Raw genomic sequence first — 19,202 nt, forward strand, 5'->3', positions numbered from 1 at the left:
AAGTATTCATACTGTTCAGACCTTTTTGAATTTGTAGGTTTGCTATCAAAAGATCCTGTCCTGATAAACACTCAAGCTTTTGTGCCTTCCCTAGTTTTATGTCAGATTGTAGGTTCACAGAAAGGCAGTACTCCTGTCACTCCATCTCTTTGCACTCTTTTATAAAGTAAAACAGGAAGGTTTTAAATAAGCCGCTTTTTGTTTTTAATTTTACTTCTCAAGTTGCCCAGTCCCATAATAGGAAATGCTGTTCTGAATGTTGAAATAATATAAAAGAGAATGAAAATAGCATTGTGTTGCTAGTTGTGAAGAAAATGAGATCTCGTGTATTTATCAAATTGTTTTTATTGTTACTGTTATTTAAGTCTCGTGGCAGCTTTCTCTGAATATTCACATTCCTCTCTATTATTTGTTTTCTCAGATTCATGGGTAATCGCAGTAAGCCAAATCATTTTAGTTGACAAAACACTACTCATTTAGGCTTGTCTCAAGTTTTGTCTGCAGCTGAACATTCTGATTGAAGTTAGCCTGAAAGTGGTATCATCTCATGAGCTCTACAAACAAACCTAACAAACAAACAAAAGTCAGTACAGTATGTCTGCACCGTAGCACAGAAGTCAGAACTGTCCCATCGGGTTTGGAGTTCTGCTCTGAGACTCTCAGTCAGTGTGTGTACCGCATGTAATGCCTGACATTTGGTTGTGCACCGGTGCAGTGCACTGAAAATAGCTGATCTGCAAGATCACAAAGCTTGTAGATCTTCTATTTTCGGTGCACGACATCGCCGTGCAACCACGTATAAATCACCCTTATATGGTTTTCCATCACATTTGCCTTTAGATTCAATAAAGCCCTTTATGGGCTATTTGAAAGCTCATGCTGCTATGAACATTCTGTAGTGTTTTTTTTGTGATTTGTTTGTTTGTTTTGTCCTCCCTATTGCCTTCATAAACCAAAGTATTCGGGGTTCTGCAATCTACGATTTATAATATCTCAAAGGATTTATGTTTTCTTCTATTGTATTTATTTATTTAGTTCACGGGCTCATCACTGTATGATCTGTGTGTCTTGTCTCTGTCAACACTTCAGTTCAAAGGGTTGATGTTGAGCTCTCTGCAAGAAAGAGTGCCTCTCTTCTCTTTTTATATACAGTATATGTTTTCTTTTACAGAGTTGTGCTTTGATTTCAATGCTCTTGGTTCTATATCTTTCATCTTAATTCTCTCGGTCACCCATTGCCTTTCATGAGATGTACGTCATCCCTCTCTGTGTAAGGGGGATAATCTCACTGCCTCTGCCTACTGTACGTGTTATGGTTTAGGTGTCTTTCTTCTCTCAGGGAAAGCTATTTCACTCCGCTGCCTTGATGAATCTGAGAAATAAATGACTCTTAAAAAATCATATTGTTTCATTCCATCACTTTGTCCATTTTTACATAGACCCTTACATACGGTATATGTAAAGTTAAAATAGTACATAGCACAGTTGCCAACGGCTTATTAAATTGTGTGTGTGTGTGTGTGTGTGTGTGTGTGTGTGTGTGTGTGTGTGTGTGTGTGTGTGTGTGTGTGTTTGTTTAGTCACAAGTCATAATGTGTAATTCATTTTAGTAGTCTTTTTAGTGACACCTACTGGTAGCTCCATGTCATCTTGAAACATTTGTCAGAAACGATTTATTCTCCTTAAGATGAAACAGCGCTCCTTTAAGGTATCAGTGGCAGACACACAAATAAAGGTAGTGTTTATATTAATCGTGTTATAGAGAAGTTGTTGAAAACACAATAGTTTTTGTGAAAAATATTGAAAGATTATTTTATATATTATTTATTATATTATTTTAATTGAAAAGGTACGGTATGACTGAACTTGAAGTGATTGTCATTCTGAATTGATTGTCATTCTGTTTTCATAGATTTAATTTTTAACTGCACAAATTCATTAAAAAGAGCAGAGCTCATCACACAAAAAAGAAAACAACTTGTTTTTACTTTTACTGTAATTATACAACAGAGACAGAAATGAGGATTAACAGTTGACAAACAATCAAGACAGTTACTGACATGGCACTGTCTGCAACAACACATTCATGGTTTGAGACTTTGAGTGACAAGTTATTGATCAGCTCTGGAGGCTGATGCATGTTGACTGAGGCTGGCCAAGTCCTGGGCCACTCTCCTCAGCTTCATACTGCTGTCCGCAGGCTGCAGCATGGCCTTGAGGCTGCTCCAGAACAGCCTGCGCTTCTGCTCCTCCGCTGGCCACTCCAGGTAGGTCTGCAGCCTCAGGAGCCTCTGCAGACACAGAAACCTTTTGGGCAGGGAGTTGACAGGGATGGGCTCCAGCAGCACAAACACCATAGAGTCTCGTTGCTCGCTCAGGGCCTGGTGCTGAGAAAAGAACAGCTCGTATTTGCACCATTCACTTTGCACAAAGTTCTGAGACAGCACAAAGATTGTCTTGTAGCTTGCTTCCACACCGTTGATGATGTTGTCAATGATCCAGTGGCCGGGGACAAAGTCACGCTCATGAATGCAGAGGCTGAAGTGTGCTCTCTCCAGGTGGGGTATAAGCTGGGACTCCACCCAATAGCTGTCCTTCTGACTGTAGGAGATGAAGGCATGGTATTGTAAGTTGGCTTGGAGGAGGTGCTCTGTCTCGTTCCGGCCCCGGCGCTTAACATTCAACCACATCCACAGCATACGCAGGTACCAAGCTCCACCCACAGTGCGGATTGCGGAATAGCAATAGCAGAGCAGCACATACACACACAACCATGGGCAGAAACACAGCCATCATGGGATCACAGGACAATCTGCCTGGGTGAAAGTCTTTCAGTGGTGTTCCATACAAACTGACCGGAGATGCGCATGTGTAGTCAGAAGGCCAGTCCAATAACAGTGACTTATCGAAACTGCTCAGAAACCAGTAAAGCTTACAGTCACAAATGAAAGGGTTTTTTCCAGCTTTGAGTCTCTTCAGTTTCGGCAGTCCTGTGAAGGATTCTTTGTGGAGAGAGTTTATGCTGTTGTTATCCAAGTGCAGTTCTTCCAGGTTTAAATTGAGTTTTAGAGGCAAATGGGTGATTTTGTTAAAGCTCAGAAAGAGGGCTTTCAGATTCTTCAGAGACCCAAGTGTTTGGTTGAGACTGTCAATTGTATTCATTGACAGGTTGAGACTAAGGAAGTGTGGAGAGAGGTGATGAAACACATGATTGTCTAATTGATTCTCACTCAGAGAAACGTGTGTGTGATACTTGAGGGCCAAGAGGGTTTCTCCTTCGGTATGATTCTGTTGGCACTGAGGTCTAGACACTCTAAATGCTTCATCTGATGGGTGTTTTTGGCAATAACGTCCAAATGATTAAAGCTGTGGGATTAGTTTTCTGAGAGCTGGGAAAATGGGGCCTGGCCCGCTGTCGACTGTCAGAATACTTTATATAAGACAGGGAAGAGATTACATTTACATTGACTAAAAGCTTTGGCAAACCTTCCTGATAGGAATTGGAAATGAAACCTTCCAAATGTATGGCCCTTAAGTTTGGAGTCTTGAATCCTGGAATGTCTTTGATCACAACAGGGCTATCCTCTTCGTATAAGATGTCTTTAAAGAACACTGAATCAATTGAAGAATTTAAAATGTCAGGAATAAGCTTTGAGAATAACGAGCTTCTCAAATCGGAATTAGTGAGAGTAAATTTCCTCAGGTCACTCATGTATTTCAGCTCCTCAAATGGATCCACACCTGAAAGGTTGCAGAGGTGTGGATGCACTAAGGTCAAATGAACCACATTGCTGCCACGTAGATCTCGCAGGATGTCTTGCAGCACTGTGGGTTTTTTACAGAAAGACATGTTCAAGGTGAGCTCTTGAAGCGAAGTCAGCTGAGATATGGAAACAGCTTGATACTCTTCCATCTCAGCTCCAGAACCCAGATACAGCATCTTCAGAGGAGACGATCTCACAGCAGAGAAGTCTTTATTCTTTATAGACACGACGATCGGACTTCCCAGAGACAGATAGGACAGATTGTGAAGGCTGCTGTAGCTGGTCCCAAGGCTGTAAGATGCATAGTAATTTCCTGATATGTCCAAGACGCTCAGGGACGGCAGAACACCCAGATCAGGCAGAACATTAAGCGTATCGGAGAACAGGTGTAGTATCCGGAGGCTGGGATTGTCCTGAAAGGTCTGGGCTTGGATGGAGTTCAGATGGTTGTTGCTGAGGCTGAGTAAGTGGAGGTCATGGAGGTTGTGCAGGTCTCCTCTGTCTAAGGAGGTGATGCTGTTGAAGGAGAGATCCAGGGAGCATGTTTCTTTCGGCAGGTCTCCAGGAACTCTAGTGAGGTTGCAGTGGGAGAGGTAGGCACTGGTCTCTCTGATGGCACCACACGACATCTCCAGATATCTTGGTATCACCTCTGATCTTAAAGCAACAAGCAGCGGCAAAAGAGCGGTGAAGAAAGAAGTGGCAGCCTCCCAATAAACTGTAGGATTTCCTGCTCGTTTCTCTTTATATCACTACAACTCTGCATGTTCATAAATCACAGAAGACACGTGTCTTTGTCAGTTTTTGTCACACGTCTTTGTCAGTTGTGTGGCTTCTATAGTGTGACCCATAAAGCAGGTAATAAAATTATTTCTATAATGATTTACTACTGTTAACATTACCTCCACTGCACTAACTAAGAATGCACCATGTTCATCTTAGATTTACATTATGGACCTGGTACAGTATTAGCTAGTTTCTTAGTTTCTTCACAATAAACTGCTTCTGTACACCGTATTACCGGCCATGACCACCTTTTACAAACTATTGTGGGTAGGGAGCCCCATATCAAGTGGTTCTTTTAATTCATATTTCGCTTCAGTGTCTCGCTATGGGATAGCGCCCTCACAGAAGCATTACATAATAAACTCCCAGACAATTTGATTGGCTGGGTCTGACCGCCTGATCTGCATGGCCCTGCCCGTCTCACTCTGTGACACCTGGGAGCAGTGTGGTTGACCCTGCCACCCTGCTGCAGGGCTCCATGACCGAGCAGTTCAAGGCGGCAGGAGTCGGGACACACACACACACACCATCGCTCGACATGATCCAGAGGCTCTACAACGAGACCCTCCAGCTGTCCAAGTCTGCAATGGAGCTCATGGGGCGAGCCATGGTCCACCACAGGGGTTCTCAACATGGGGGTCGCGACCCCTCGGGGGGTCCCCAAATTATAAAAAAAAGGTTTTTTTGCAACTGAATGTCTGGAAAAGATTTTATATAGTACACATGCATAAACTTTCCTTAATGATTATATCTGGTTTCAGTATTTATTTATGATGTAATTTCTCTATTATTAAGGTTATTGTATAGCGGTCAATTTGTATTGGTTGTGGGGGTCGCGAGACATGGCCAAAGCATTTTTGGGGGTCCTCCTCCTCAGGGTCCTCCTCAGCCAAAAACATTGAGAACGACAATGTCTCGGGAACCGAGAGGACGTCCGTCCTGTACCAACCCATCCTCCAGGAAGGCCTGTTTAGTGTCGCCATGGCCATAATGACCAGTCGCTGGGAGGAGAGGGAAAAGAGAGGGAGAGGCACTATAAATGTGTCTCCCAACCAGGAGAACACATCAGTCCTCCTCTACCTCTCACTGCACCTACGCCCAAACAACCGTGCCACGTGGACGGTTCAGGACACCGGTGGCAGCGAGGGCCCCTCCACCAAGCCAGGCCAGCCCCCGTTGTGCGGCAGGAACCGAGGTGGAGGCCTCCGCAGGGCCGACAATAAGAAACGCCTGGGCACATAGTTAGGACCACAGTGCCTAGGAGAGACGCTGGACACCGTCTCTCCCACCACTCCCTCTCAGCCAAGTTCTGGACACCGGGTGGAATGTAATGGCCACGGGCCTCACACTCGGCAGCTGGAGGAAAGGTTCACAGATACGTTGTAGAAATGTAAATAGTGTGACTGTTTTTGTACCTCCTGTATTGTTCCTGTTGTTTAAATTAAAAAAATTGGAACAAAACCAGAACCAAATGGGCATGAGCCCACAGCCATGGGGTTCGAGCAGACGCCCCATGGCTTGCAGTCCAACAGCATTCAGAATGTTTTCTGTAAAGGGACATTCCTAAGGGAACTTGGGAAGGCGTTATCTATCCCTACCATACAAAGCAAATGACTATAGTAAATAACACTGTTTCATAGTCATAGGAAGAATGAGGAAAACTACATTTGAACCACAATATTTCTGCGTTTGCGGTTTCATAAAACTTGGTCAATAGAATAGTGTAATTTCTTATCTTCAAACAGTCTCAAAATACCAAGATTTACATACTAAAATAAAATGTTATTTCTCATTCATATGGAGAAGAATGGAAGTCACACTGATCTGTAGTTCCCAGTATAAAGTTTTTATTAAGGCGACTACTGGAAGCTACAGATCAGAGTGTGGACTCTACTTCTCACTATTAGACACACAAATCAAACAAGGTCGCAAGGTCTTTCTTCGGAAATCCTTTTGGACCAAATGCCTGACTGCATCTTGTGCTGTTTGCATTTTTATATTGTCTAATAAAATATTCAATCAATCAATCAGAAATGTGACTCTGTTTGTCTCAACAATTGACACAGAATTCCTCAACAATAGTATTTTTGAATACAATAATTACCATTCACTTCAAGGTGCTCCATACAGTATGAGTTTAGGCTTGACTGTTCAAATGCCTTCATGGGACACATACACACATGTACATACAGTAGGCCTACATGTCATGCATGCACAGATGTATGGCAACACTTGTGTATTCTTCAAAGGTTTTCTGACACTGTCCTGTCCGTCCAAGTAACCAGAAAAGGAAAAACCCCGCCCAGTAGGGGAGTGGTAAGAAATGCCCTCCCCATCCCCTCCCATATTTCTCAGAGATATAGCTGAGGGCTGATTTTACCCAACACACACGCACTGTGTGTGTGCGTGTGTGTGACTGTGCGTGTGCGCACGTGCGTGTGATGTCCCTCCAAGGACAGTAACCAGCTAAGGGTGTGTGTGTGCGCGTGTGTGTGTACGTGCATGTGTGCAAGGCAAGCGTGCATGCGTGTGATGTCCCTCCAAGGACAGTAACCAGCTAAGGGTGTGTGTGTGTGTGTGTGTGTGTGTGTGTGTGTGTGCAGGCGTGCGGGTGGGTGGTTTGGGTGGCTGCTCACTGTTTATTCTTGGAGTGGAATTTGTTCCAGTGAATAATAAAGACAAACATATCTTGGCTCCTACAGTAATACCTCTAAGTACAAAGACAAAGGCATTGAAATACTATACACAAATAACCTACCGTACCGTCTCTCTTGTTGTATGTTTATAGGTCTGTGCCAATTGTTGATTTCTCCAAATAACTGCTGGCTGTTATTTGCCGTGTACTGTATGTATTCACACCCTTTTGAGTAGATATGCTCCTTTTGAAACTGTCTGTTACCATACATTATGTTGATTATCTATATGTCTCACCAATGGAAATGTGAAATTCAACTTGCAACTCACTCAACGTTCACTCACTCTGGTATCTGGGGAAAAAGGTTGTTGATCCATCATACAGTCACTGTGTGAGTAAAGAATGAATGGAGTGGAATCAAAACTTACACATTTTATTGCATTTCTATACATGAGAGCACCTAAATATTCATGTAAAAATATTCTCTGTAAAAAGAGAGATCAGCTGCAATATGCAGCAACAAGTTTACTGCACAAACATGGACACATCAATTCTAACACTTTCTGCTAAACATCCTGATTTTAAGTTCCTTGACTGGCCTCATATTTCAGCTCTAATTTCCTGTCAAACCAAACGACATGTTCTCTTCTACTTTCTTTGTCATCCCGACCTCTTCTGTACATGGTGACAGACGCAGTGGTGAGTCTCATTACCCTAAACACCACTGGCATCAAACATCTTCTTCCTGCCCTCCATGCCGGACATGGCCTCCACATTCTTACGCCAGTCATTCACCTCATTGGTCAGCTCCTGAACACCAGAAAATCCCACATTAAATTGAACAAAAAACACGTATCTGGCAGAGTTTGTGTTTCATTAGTTTAGCTAGCTGTGTGTCTGCTCATGTGAGGGCCTACCTCATGTTTGATGTCCTCCTTCTTGACAGACTTGAGATTAGCTTTGAGGTCCATGACGCCCTTGTGTTTGGAGCCCAGCAGAGCTCTCATCATCTCATCGGCAGACACCCTCACCTTCCTCAGAGCAGGCTTCTTGAACTTCCCTCCTAGGTCATGTATTTTCAGCTTCAAATCACGGATCTATACATGGATAAGAAAACATATAATATTTCAAACTTCATTGTGGAAATAGAAACTTGGTTCATTTTGGTGCCACGGTATACACCAATAGTCCACAAAGTATATTACAGGCATACATACATCTTTGTTGTTCTTCAGAACTTTGGCCTCACAGTCATAGCGCTCCTCATCCACCGCGTCAGTCTGTGCATGGATCTGCTTACACAGTTTCTAGGAGAGAAACACAAACCACAGCAACGGTAGCCCTTAGGATAATGCATAAACAATCCACAATGTTGGTAAATGTCTGTGATTGGTAACCGTGAGAGCCAGGGAACTAGAGGTATTTGGTTGCATACTCAAGTTATATGAGGTTGTATCTCTTTGCTTGCTTGTAAATCAACACTCTGAGCTTCACTTCCTCCCAATAGTTTTGGGGCAGCGGTGGCCTAAGGGTTAGAGGAGCGCCCTTGTTGCCGAAAGGTTGCCGGTTCAATTCCCCGGACGGGCAGGAGAAATATGGGTGGGGAAGTGATTGTCATCACTCGCCCAACACCGCTGAAGTGCCCTTGAGCAAGGCACTGAACCCCCAAATGCTCCCCCTGGAGCTGCTTAGTGGCCAACAGTATAAGACTGTGGTTGTACTGGTCAGCTCCCAGGTTTTAATGTGTGTGTGCGTGTGTGTGTGTGTGTGTGTGTTTCTATGTGCAGGGCGTTGCTGAAAATGAGCACCTGTGCTCAGCTACTTCCCTGGGTAAATAAAGAATAAAAAAATAATGGTTGTTTTAGTTTGTGTCGCTCACTTGCAGCTCGTCAATTTTCAGCCCAGACAGCTGCAGTGGTGCAACCTTTTCTCCCAGGTAACGAACTTTCTCGTCTTCTCTCGACACTTTCTCTGCCTCCAGCTCTTCCACTGCGCGGGTGAGCAGGAGGATCTGGGGAATGCAAAAAAAAGGAGACATGGAGATATTGTAGGCCACAGAAAAATTCAAAATCAGAGGGCCTAAGATTTTGATGCTAATATATTTCCTGGAGGATTCCTTTTCCATCAACTTGAGGTTTACTGATAATTTGTTGTCGAAGTATAACTTTGCCTTTAGCACTACTTGTTTCTCCCCCAAATATGTACAGATTGACTTGACATCGTCTTTGTCTATTGTATTATCTTGCCTTGCACTAAATGTGTGGCCTTTGTCACACAATTTGTCATGTGTTCAATTTCATCCAAGTATATAAATAAGGGTTATGTTGACAGTGCCCACACTATTGTCACCAAGTTCAAGGTTCAAGGTCGTACTTTATTGTTACATCTTGTGTACAGCTACATAAGAGTCAAACTTATTTTGGTTTGGTTTCCTTCAAACAATGCAGCAACATAGACAATAACAACAGTAGAATAGTGATTTAAACGTAAAAATAGTGTTTTCCCTTTGTGTGCAAATAAAGTGATTCTGATTCTGATAAGAAATACATTTACTGTGAACATATCATTAACCATTACAGGCTACTTCTTAGTTTGTAAATGCACACTTTAAACAGAAGTCATAAACACTTACAGTCTACTTTAAATGTTACTGTGTTTTTCTTTACCTTCAGTGAGAGCTTGCGGGAGGCTGAAATCTTGGATTTTGGCTAAAATGGTAACGACAAAATTGATTAAACCAAAACCACACTGTTTACAGTTGATGTCATTTGAAAATGGAATACATTCAGGTTCAGAGAAGGGCTACTAAATTAATACCAGTGTCATATGAAGAAAGGTTAAGACACTTACAGTTACCAACGTTAGTGTACAGGAGGCACAGAGCAGATATGATCGAGATCTATAAACTTGTTCACCAGATATATGACTTTACAGCCGAGCAGGTATGAGTTAAGGGGGAATTCTCTTAAACTCTTACCACTAAATTGTCATTCAGAAAAGAGAAAGAATTTCTTTACACTTAGAGCTGTCAGAGCATGGAATAAACTTCCGGAGGAAGTGGTCCAGGCTCCAGGCCCGGTTCTTCCTACAGGCCGACGAAGCAGCAGCTTCGAGCTGCTGTTTTTTTTTAACATTTTTTTTTTTTTTTTTTTAACTCTGTCCCAACTCTGTCTGCCCAGTGTCCCCCCAGTGCCCCCCCAGTGCCTCCCCAGTACCTCCCCAGTGTCTCCCCAGTGCCAGTGTCCCGCCAGTGCCTCCACAGAGCCTCCCCAGTGTCCCCACAGTGCCTCCCCAATGGACCCCCAGTGCCTCCACAGTGTCCCCACTGTGTCCCCAGTGCCTCCACAGTGTCTCCTCATTTTTTGGGACAGAGTAAAAAAACAAAAAACAAAACACTTTTTTTATTTTTTTATTTTTTGAGGGGGGGGGGGGGGGGGGGTGGGGGGGAGCACCGGCCCTGCCAGGCTCCCTCAGTCAACACTTTTAAGAATAGACTTTTGGTCAACAAAAGATTTTTTGTATAACTATAGGGCTGGCTTGTAAGGTCATAAACTGGTAAATACGGGACTTGAAACTGTATTATGTATAGATAGATAGAAAACAAAGAGCGGGTCTACATGAACTTTTTTTTTTTTTTTAAGTGTAAAAAAAAAGAAAAAGAAAAATATGAATGTATATGTATGTACTGGAAATCTTTTCAATAAATTTCAATTTCAATAAATGTATTTTCCTATACTATAGTTTACAATTGGATTTGATGTTTGAAATAAATGGTAAAACGGTGCATTTATATTTATCCAAGGTGTATAGATTGTGCATTACATTCACCCATTCACACACACATTCACACACCAATGGCAGATGAAACCATGCAAGGCACCAACCTGCACATCGGGAGCAATTAGGGGTTCAGCGTCTTGCTCAAGGACACTTCGACACCAACTGTTATTGGCAGCAGTTTTCTTTGCCATGCATCTTTTTGTAAGTAACAGACATATTAGGAACAACCAACCTACATGCTCGCATTTGGCCACATCATTCAATTAAGTACAATATCTCACTTACATGTGAAAATAATATCAAGTTATGTTGAGCCATACAATTTTGTGAACTCAACAACATAGGAACTCTCAAAGTTAACTTTACAGATATGATGTAATCATCTCATTGTTAACAAAAGTTTAAAAAATATAAAATTGGTTTAATTATCAGCATTGTTTGATGCTTGATTTAATATAATGCACAAGTCAATTAAGAAGACAGATTTTCCATTCAATCTCGTATATAGAGATACTTATGTATTTATCATTGTATTTTGTTTGTTTGGATCCTAGTACATTTTTAAAGAAATAATTACCACAGATTTAATCTCTAGTGTTTATATATTTTCAGTATAAGGGCTATACACTTCAAATCATGCAAACAATACAGCAGCTGTGATCAGTGAAGTGGAATAGCCAACACAATCCATATGAACCGAAAGGAAAACGCTACCAGTTGTAAGTTGTAACATTAGAATGAAAATGTGATTCAAAGCGATTACACTACCTTGGGTTCTGACTTGGGATGCATGGGCTTTGGTTCACCCTGAGAAGGAAGGAATAAAGAGAGGTATAAGCTATAAAAACAGTCTAGGTTTGTGTTTTCAGTCACCTTCAGTCGGTCTACTACTAGATTATATAAGAAGAACTCAAGACATGCATGTTAAAACTCACATCATCACTGTAGGACCATGAAGAGAAATCAAAGGAAAAAGAGGAAAGTGCAAAGCGGAAAAAAGATCATCTTTAGAGATCAAAATCACAACAATCGAATCAATGAGTGAAATTGTGAACAATAAAACATAATACTTACTCTGCCATTGTTGAAGCTTTGAGAGAATTGTCTGTTAACTGTACTGCAGGAAACAAAAAACAAGCATACAAAAAAAAGAAAGAACAATGAATGTTGCTGCCAGGGAATAAATCAACCCAAAAAAGTGCTGCAGTAATCGTTACATTGATGCATTGAATGATGATAACAAATGTAACATAACCTGACCTGAGTTGTGCTTCAGATGTCTTTATTACTTCAGTAGACTTTTTAACTGCCATGGGTTTTTATATGGCTCATCTTACACCACCAGTCATAAATCATGCCGGTCACATGATTCTTCTATTATTCTTCTATTGCAGTGAAGGTTCTGATTAATACTGAGAAAAATATCCCATTAAAGAAGGCCACAGAATGAAATAGGTTTCAATCTGTGAATAAAAAACATTTGTCTAATGTTCAGACAAGAAATCCAAACAACAAATAACGTAGTGTGTGTGTGTGTGTGTGTGTGTGTGTGTGTGTGTGTGTGTGTGTGTGTGTGTGTGTGTGTGTGTGTGTGTGTGTGTGTGTGTGTGTGTGCGTGTGTGTGTGTGTGAGAGAGAGAGAGAGAGAGAGAGAGAGAGAGAGAGAGAGCTTAGCGGCCAAGTTTTGGGGTGTATGGGTGTTCCACAGCAGATGTCATTGTGCTATTTATTGAGTAACCTTTGTACTGCTATGTCTGTCTTCCACACAATGCTCAAGTGCTGCCATTGTTAAACAGGAGCTGCTGCAGTGCTGTTTGCACTGGGTTCGGGTGAGGTTTTTGCAATAATAAAAAATGAATTGCAATAATTTGATGCCAAATTCACAAGCAAAGTTATATCAAATACAAAGCATAAAGGAGAAGATCACTTATAAACTTGGTGTTTTATTGTTGTTTAATTATAGCCTCTATAACTACTAGCCTAGAATAAAGCCTAAATAGTCTATAACTACTGAGATACTACTGAATGACATGGTCAAGAGTTCCAAATCCAAAAACCATTTTTGCAACCTATATCATGGCTATGTATATACTTACAGTATATATTTGCATTGGGATGTGTATGATATATTTTTGCATGGAACATGTGTTTGAAATTATATGCCCTTTCTAGTGGTGACATGAGGATAATCCTTAGGTCAGACTGCACTCTGGATACTTTAAAAAACCTGCTCTTCTGTCTCCTTCTCTCTAGGCTCAGGCAGGGGGAAAGTGGCTGGTTCGATCCAGGGCTCTCCCAGAGTTAGTGTCGATGTGTCCTTGAGCAAGACTCTGAATCCCTAATTGCTCCTGATGTGCAGGTTTGCCTTGCATGGTTTCCTCTGCCATCGGTGTGTGTGTGTGTGTGTGTGACTGTGTGTGTGTGCGTGCGTGCGTGCGTGCGTGCGTGCGTGCGTGCGTGTGTGAATGGGTGAATGTAATAGGCCTACACATAACACAATCTATGTAAAGCACTTTGGATTAAAGTGGTATATGAATGTACCACTTACCATTTACGTAGTACGGAGCCCCTGAATGGCCATGCATTCAAAATATATTTGATCTTGTCCGTACAAGATAATATCTCGTTCGTACAAGATATTATCTTGTACGTACAAGATATTATCTTGTCCGTACAAGATCATTATTATCTTGTACGGACAAGATAATAATTAGCCTATCTTGTACGGACAAGATCTTGTAGCCTACGTACAAGATAATATCTTGTCCGTACAAGTTAAATATATTTTGAATGCATGGCCATTCAGGGGCTCCGTAATACGGGACCCAAAGCGTATTCACTATATTTTGCCATGACAATTTAGTTTAAGGTGTTTAAGGTCTCCTTTGACCTGCTGCATTTCTCATGAGAGTGATGACACTTTTAATAAGCTGGCCTCCATAAACAAAATGTAGTTTCTTCAGTCACACTTGGCTCCAGACAGGATGCAACTGATCTTCTTTCATTGGTCTGTATCCATTTTAGGATCAACCCGGCCTCCCCCCTGTCCTTCTATACAATCTAGTGTTTACAAATTCCAGAGTATCAGAAAGACTAGAACAGGGGTGGGATCATTGCTTAATTTGGGCAATACTCTGTAGCATTTAAAGTAGGTAAAAGTAAATTAATTCAATATTGCTTCCTCAATGGGAAATTACAACACAAACACAATAGTGTTGTAATACATAATAGTAATGTTTTAACCTTCAGACAGAATGGAACATTGTTATGGCCACTCAAAAGTGGAGCCCTAACCTTGTCCTTGACTGATGCCAGTAGAGGGAGGCTATGGATATTTGTGCTATGGTATGCACTGCTCAAAATGCCAGCCTATCGTCTCACTTTCTCCCCTGGGACAAAGGAGCAGGTGACAATCTCTGGACTCAGTGATTTAATTCACACAAATCCACTTGGCAGAAGAGGGCTCAGCAGCAGGGGACAGGGGCAACAGGGGACAGGGGCAACAGGGGTTGGGGAGAAATGTCTTTCTCACTTATAGTTCATACCATACCTTAACCAGCTTGGTCACCAAGGTTAAGGTATGGTATGAAGTGAGAAACTGTAAATAACTTTTTTTTGTCCATGGGACAAATTGTAGGCCTATATTATGTGTTAATGTTATATGCATATGTGCCTTTATTTTATTTTTTATCTCACCCACAGTAGACCACAGACAGCTGTAGTCCGACGACTCCGACCCACCCACACATTTGAGCATCAAACTCCTATGCACATTGCACAGGTCATGATGCGCATGCCCTACCAATCAACACCGGGAGAGAGAGGGGGGTAGTCAAGATCCTATCACTTGGACTCGGAGGGATTTCCGCGCTATGATTGGCCAACAACAGATTGCCATGGCTAGGAAACCAATGTTGTACTTGTAAGTAAATTAAAGTAATGCAGATGTATCCTGTTTTTGGCTTTTCTGTGCGACATCTATGAAGAATAGCTTATCTACCTCTAATATTACGAGATATTAACTGTAAACAAACGCTGAAACTGATTCCTTCATAAAGTTGACAGCCAATTACGTTGCCTGACGAATTCGGGCTATGGGATCTAACCATAGAGTATGGGATCCTAACCTCTTGCATCACGAGCCTTCTCAAGCTAGCAACTAGCCGTTGGTCTGATGTCAACTGAAAGGCACCCATGACCGGCTAAACGTGCCATAAATTAGCTGTTCAGTTTGTAATGTTAGCTAGCTGTACAGCCATAACAGCGTTTAAAGGTAGAGGGCATTGGCAGTAAATAACAGGCCGTTTATTTATGTATTTGTTTTAATTTTGGGGCACATCTCTCCTGGTTCCGTCTTCTGTTATGGGGAGATACTCGGAGGACAGACGGGCGCGCTGTCAGCAATGTCTGACTGAAAGCACCCTGACGGATGACTTGTGACTGAGTGACTTTGCAGCAGCGGTAAGGATGGATGGAAGTAGATGCAGCAGCAGTGACACATTGAGCATGTTGCGCCAACACCACACCAGTTAACCATTAGCTACTATTTAGACATATGAAAACATGGCCGTTCAGGGTAATGATGATGAGACGAACACACTGACTGACTGCAATGCAGTGTAATGAGCTTTTCCTGCTGCTAGCGAGCCATGTGTTGCAGTTGCTAACATTAGCCTCTTCACTAAATGCTGACTGACAGCCTCTGATGTTTACTAGGCTAACTGGCATGTTAACTGTCCAGTTCGTACTAGAGCCGATTAGCTATTTAAGTTGCTCACATAAAGCTAACGTAATAGCTAGTTGTTGAGACGGCGTGAAGTGCGTCTCTGTGTGTCTTGATTGGATCACAGCCCTCCATTCTGTCAGCAGCATATGTTGCCACCTAACCAAGTGCCCCCCGACTGTTGATGTTATGTTAGTCTCTGGCTAACCAGCAGCACTGCAGCAATACTTGTCATTTAACATAAACATTCCGATGCATTATGGTGATGGCATTCATTGCCTTTATTTCCCCCCCCCCTTCCCCACTGTTACATGTACATCTAATAAAGTATTCAATCAATCAATCAACCAATGTATTTTTACAGATCAACTTAAAATTGAATCATGCCAGGAAAGTTGAAGGCGAAAATTGTGGCAGGGCGCCACTTGCCAGTAATGGACAGAGCCAGTGACCTCACTGATGCTTTTGTAGAGGTGGGTTAATAACATGTGTGTTACTAGAAAGAAATGGTTGCTTTGTCTAAATGAAACTACGTGCTGGTTCTCTTTGCTATTAATGAATTGTATCTTCCAGGTCAAGTTTGGGAACGTAACGTTTAAAACAGACGTTTATCCCAAATCCCTCAACCCACAGTGGAACTCCGAGTGGTTTAAATTTGAGGTAAACTGTCTTGAGCTTTGCTCTGTCTGCATACAAGGTGCTTGTTGTGATATAACATGATTGAAGCTTTTGTTGCTTTATTTATTTATTCTATAACAGATTACACCGTGAGTGAATAACGTGTGTGTGTGTGTGTGTGTGTGTAACGCCCGGGATTCTAACTCGGGTCTCCCCTGTGAAAGTCCAATATCTTAACCACTAGACCAAAGGGATAACCCTATGGACCGGGGGAGATATTAGACTTTTAAGTCCTCAGGCTGAGGTCGTGAGCCACTTTACTACACATGCCTTAGCACTCCCTCCCCGCACCTGTCTCCTGTTGTTTTATTCCTCTTTATGTAATCATTATACTTCACGACTCCCTCCTGCGCTGCCTTCGCTATAGGTTGACGATGAAGACCTGCAGGATGAGCCGTTGCAGATCACCGTGTTGGACCATGACACCTACAGTGCCAACGATGCCATAGGGAAGGTGTACATCGACATTGACCCGCTGTTGTGCAGTGAGGCCGCCTCTGTCATCTCAGGCTGGTTCCCCATCTATGACACCATTCACGGTACAAGAACAAACCCATAATCTAACCATTGTTATCATCATATAGCCATCATCATCTGTCGGTTCCTGATTATGAATGTGGCGGCTGCCTGTCTCTTTTGCTGCCAGGTATCCGAGGGGAGATCAACGTGCTGGTGAAAGTGGACCTTTTCAATGACTTGAACCGTTTCCGCCAGTCCTCCTGTGGGGTCAAGTTCTTTTGCAGTGAGTCAGACACTCCTTTCCGTACACATACTGTAACTACTACTACGGTAGTGTTTGTGAATTGATGTGCAATAAGCACAAGTGATATTGACAGATAAACCTTTGATTATAAAATAGTTCAGGAATCATTTACTGTTTTGGAATGAAACCCTTACATATTATTTACAGACCAAATGTTGAACTGAACCATTGATACTTGAGTTCACTGGCTTCCCACATTGCATTGAGAATAGCATGCACATAACACAAAGCATAGTCCATGTCATGGAAACAATCCATAGCACATTGATAAGTATGAAATCCACTGGGGACAATGCATTGTGCATATATACAGAGTAGCACATTTACACTAAGTAGGCTTTTATTATGTCAAGTGATTTGATGTTCATGGCATTTGTGCCACTTGTTTTGTATTAGCTACATGTGTTCCGCGCTGCTACCGGGCAGCGCTGGTCCATGGGTTTGTGGAGGAGCTGGTGGTGAATGAGGATCCAGAGTACCAGTGGATCGACCGCATCCGAACGCCCCGAGCTTCCAATGAGGCCCGCCAAAGACTCATCTCTCTCATGTCTGGTAGGCTCAGCAAATCACAGTCCACATCCACAACACCAGAGGGAGTTCAACAAACCATGTGCAACCCAGATTCAGCACTAACAAGGGACTAAATTAATTTAGCTTTGATGCCACAAAAATGTGGAACGCATGTCATTAAGACATGCGAATACCTTGACTCCTTCAAAACTGCTCTCAAAGGGCACCTACGGACGGCTGAAATTCGAAACCGACCCTCGTAAAATCTGAATCCCCACCCACCCCTTTTCCCCCTCACTGTATATGTTTTTTTCCCCTTTTTACCTCCTCTATGATGACTTCTTGTTTTTGGCTATATAGAAGTGTATATTTGTACGTCTCTAAATGTTATGATGAATTGAACATGGTGGACCCTATTGTAAACAAGTGTAATGCTTTATGGTGTCGTCCACAGTTAACAGTTAACATATTTTACCCGATATAATAAATTCCATAAAAAATACTTAATACAAAATTGAAGCTGATAAACGGGTACTCTTACCTGACTGGATGAAATTAGCAACCCACCAGAAAATGTATTTTCAGTTTATTATAGAGCTGGGGAGACCCATGTTATTGAACTCTATATATATATATATAGCATGAGTACTACCTAAAAATATCACGTGCACTACCTTAGAAGGTAGAAATTTGAATTGTGCAATTCTAATAATAATATCTCAGATTTACAGTATATAGTGCAGTACTCAAATTTGCTTTACATTGGGGAGAGAAGAAAAAAACTCCACATCCCCATCAATGCTTCATGGGAAAACGGTCTGTACTGATGCAGCGTTTCCATCCAGCATATTTGGCCGATTATATTAATAACCGCTGTAAATATGGTTTGTCCATATTATCATATCTGGGGTGTGGCCTGGTTGAGTGAAAAGTATTCCAAATGTTTATGACATATGTTTCCGCTAGACAGAAAGGTATTTTTTGTTGAGTGACCGGGTATTGACCAGAGCATATTTGAGATGCTTGAATTTGGACGGGTTGGCTAGCTTTTGTCAGTGGCCATAGGGCGTAGGCAGTAGGCACTATAAAGGCGCTATATAAATGCACCATTTGCCATTTATCATTAGGGGAGCTGCAGAGGAAGATCGGTGTGAAGGTGTTGGAGATGGGCGGCAACGCAGTGGTGGGCTACCTGCAGTGCTTCGACCTGGAGGGAGAGTCTGGCATAGTGGTCCGGGCCATAGGCACCGCCTGCACACTGGACAAACTCAGCTCTGGGACTGCCCCCAACAGCGCCCCCAACAGCAACACACACATGCATCCTAACACAGCACCCGCATCCAACGCCTGTAATTCCCCCTCTAAGGACTGCAAGGAGTGAGTATGATCCAGCAACACCAAGGCATGGGCCATTGCATCTTATGTGTGTTTGAGTAGCATTGATGTGTGTGTGTATATATATTATGTGTATCTATTCCTTGTATTAAGTCCTGTGTGTGTCTCAGTATCTTTGGATCTGCATGTCCACTGCACTGTTACATTACGCAACTAACCGCGCAGTCGC

The 19,202-nt window shown here is 42.3% G+C and overlaps 2 protein-coding genes across 7 annotated transcripts in view; one reads left to right on the forward strand and one right to left on the reverse strand.

Annotated features, from left to right (window-relative positions):
- Nucleotides 1-7,899: 7,899 nt before the first annotated feature.
- On the reverse strand, nucleotides 7,900-12,450 carry tnni1c (troponin I, skeletal, slow c; the record flags this gene model as incomplete). Its single annotated transcript, XM_079502305.1, has 8 exons — nucleotides 12,226-12,450; nucleotides 12,040-12,082; nucleotides 11,734-11,772; nucleotides 9,852-9,893; nucleotides 9,065-9,196; nucleotides 8,403-8,492; nucleotides 8,103-8,282; nucleotides 7,900-7,995 (listed from the first exon to the last, which is right to left on the reverse strand). The coding sequence occupies exons 1-8, from the start codon at nucleotides 12,276-12,278 to the stop codon at nucleotides 7,900-7,902; spliced, it is 675 nt and encodes a 224-aa protein (XP_079358431.1). The 5' UTR covers nucleotides 12,279-12,450.
- A 2,695-nt stretch (nucleotides 12,451-15,145) lies between these two features.
- Nucleotides 15,146-19,202, forward strand: part of c2cd5 (C2 calcium dependent domain containing 5) — a 39,684-nt gene continuing 35,627 nt past the window's right edge. For all 6 annotated transcript variants that reach the window (XM_079501336.1, XM_079501335.1, XM_079501340.1 and 3 more), the window contains exons 1-7: nucleotides 15,146-15,425; nucleotides 16,052-16,160; nucleotides 16,261-16,347; nucleotides 16,733-16,904; nucleotides 17,012-17,107; nucleotides 17,525-17,680; nucleotides 18,766-19,015. In XM_079501336.1, the coding sequence (XP_079357462.1) occupies nucleotides 16,071-16,160; nucleotides 16,261-16,347; nucleotides 16,733-16,904; nucleotides 17,012-17,107; nucleotides 17,525-17,680; nucleotides 18,766-19,015 (851 nt within the window). In that variant the 5' untranslated portion in view covers nucleotides 15,146-15,425; nucleotides 16,052-16,070. The remainder of the gene's footprint in view (nucleotides 15,426-16,051; nucleotides 16,161-16,260; nucleotides 16,348-16,732; nucleotides 16,905-17,011; nucleotides 17,108-17,524; nucleotides 17,681-18,765; nucleotides 19,016-19,202) is intronic.

This window comes from Electrona antarctica (assembly GCF_951216825.1).
Source record: "Electrona antarctica genome assembly, chromosome: 5".
Lineage (NCBI taxonomy): Eukaryota > Metazoa > Chordata > Actinopteri > Myctophiformes > Myctophidae > Electrona > Electrona antarctica.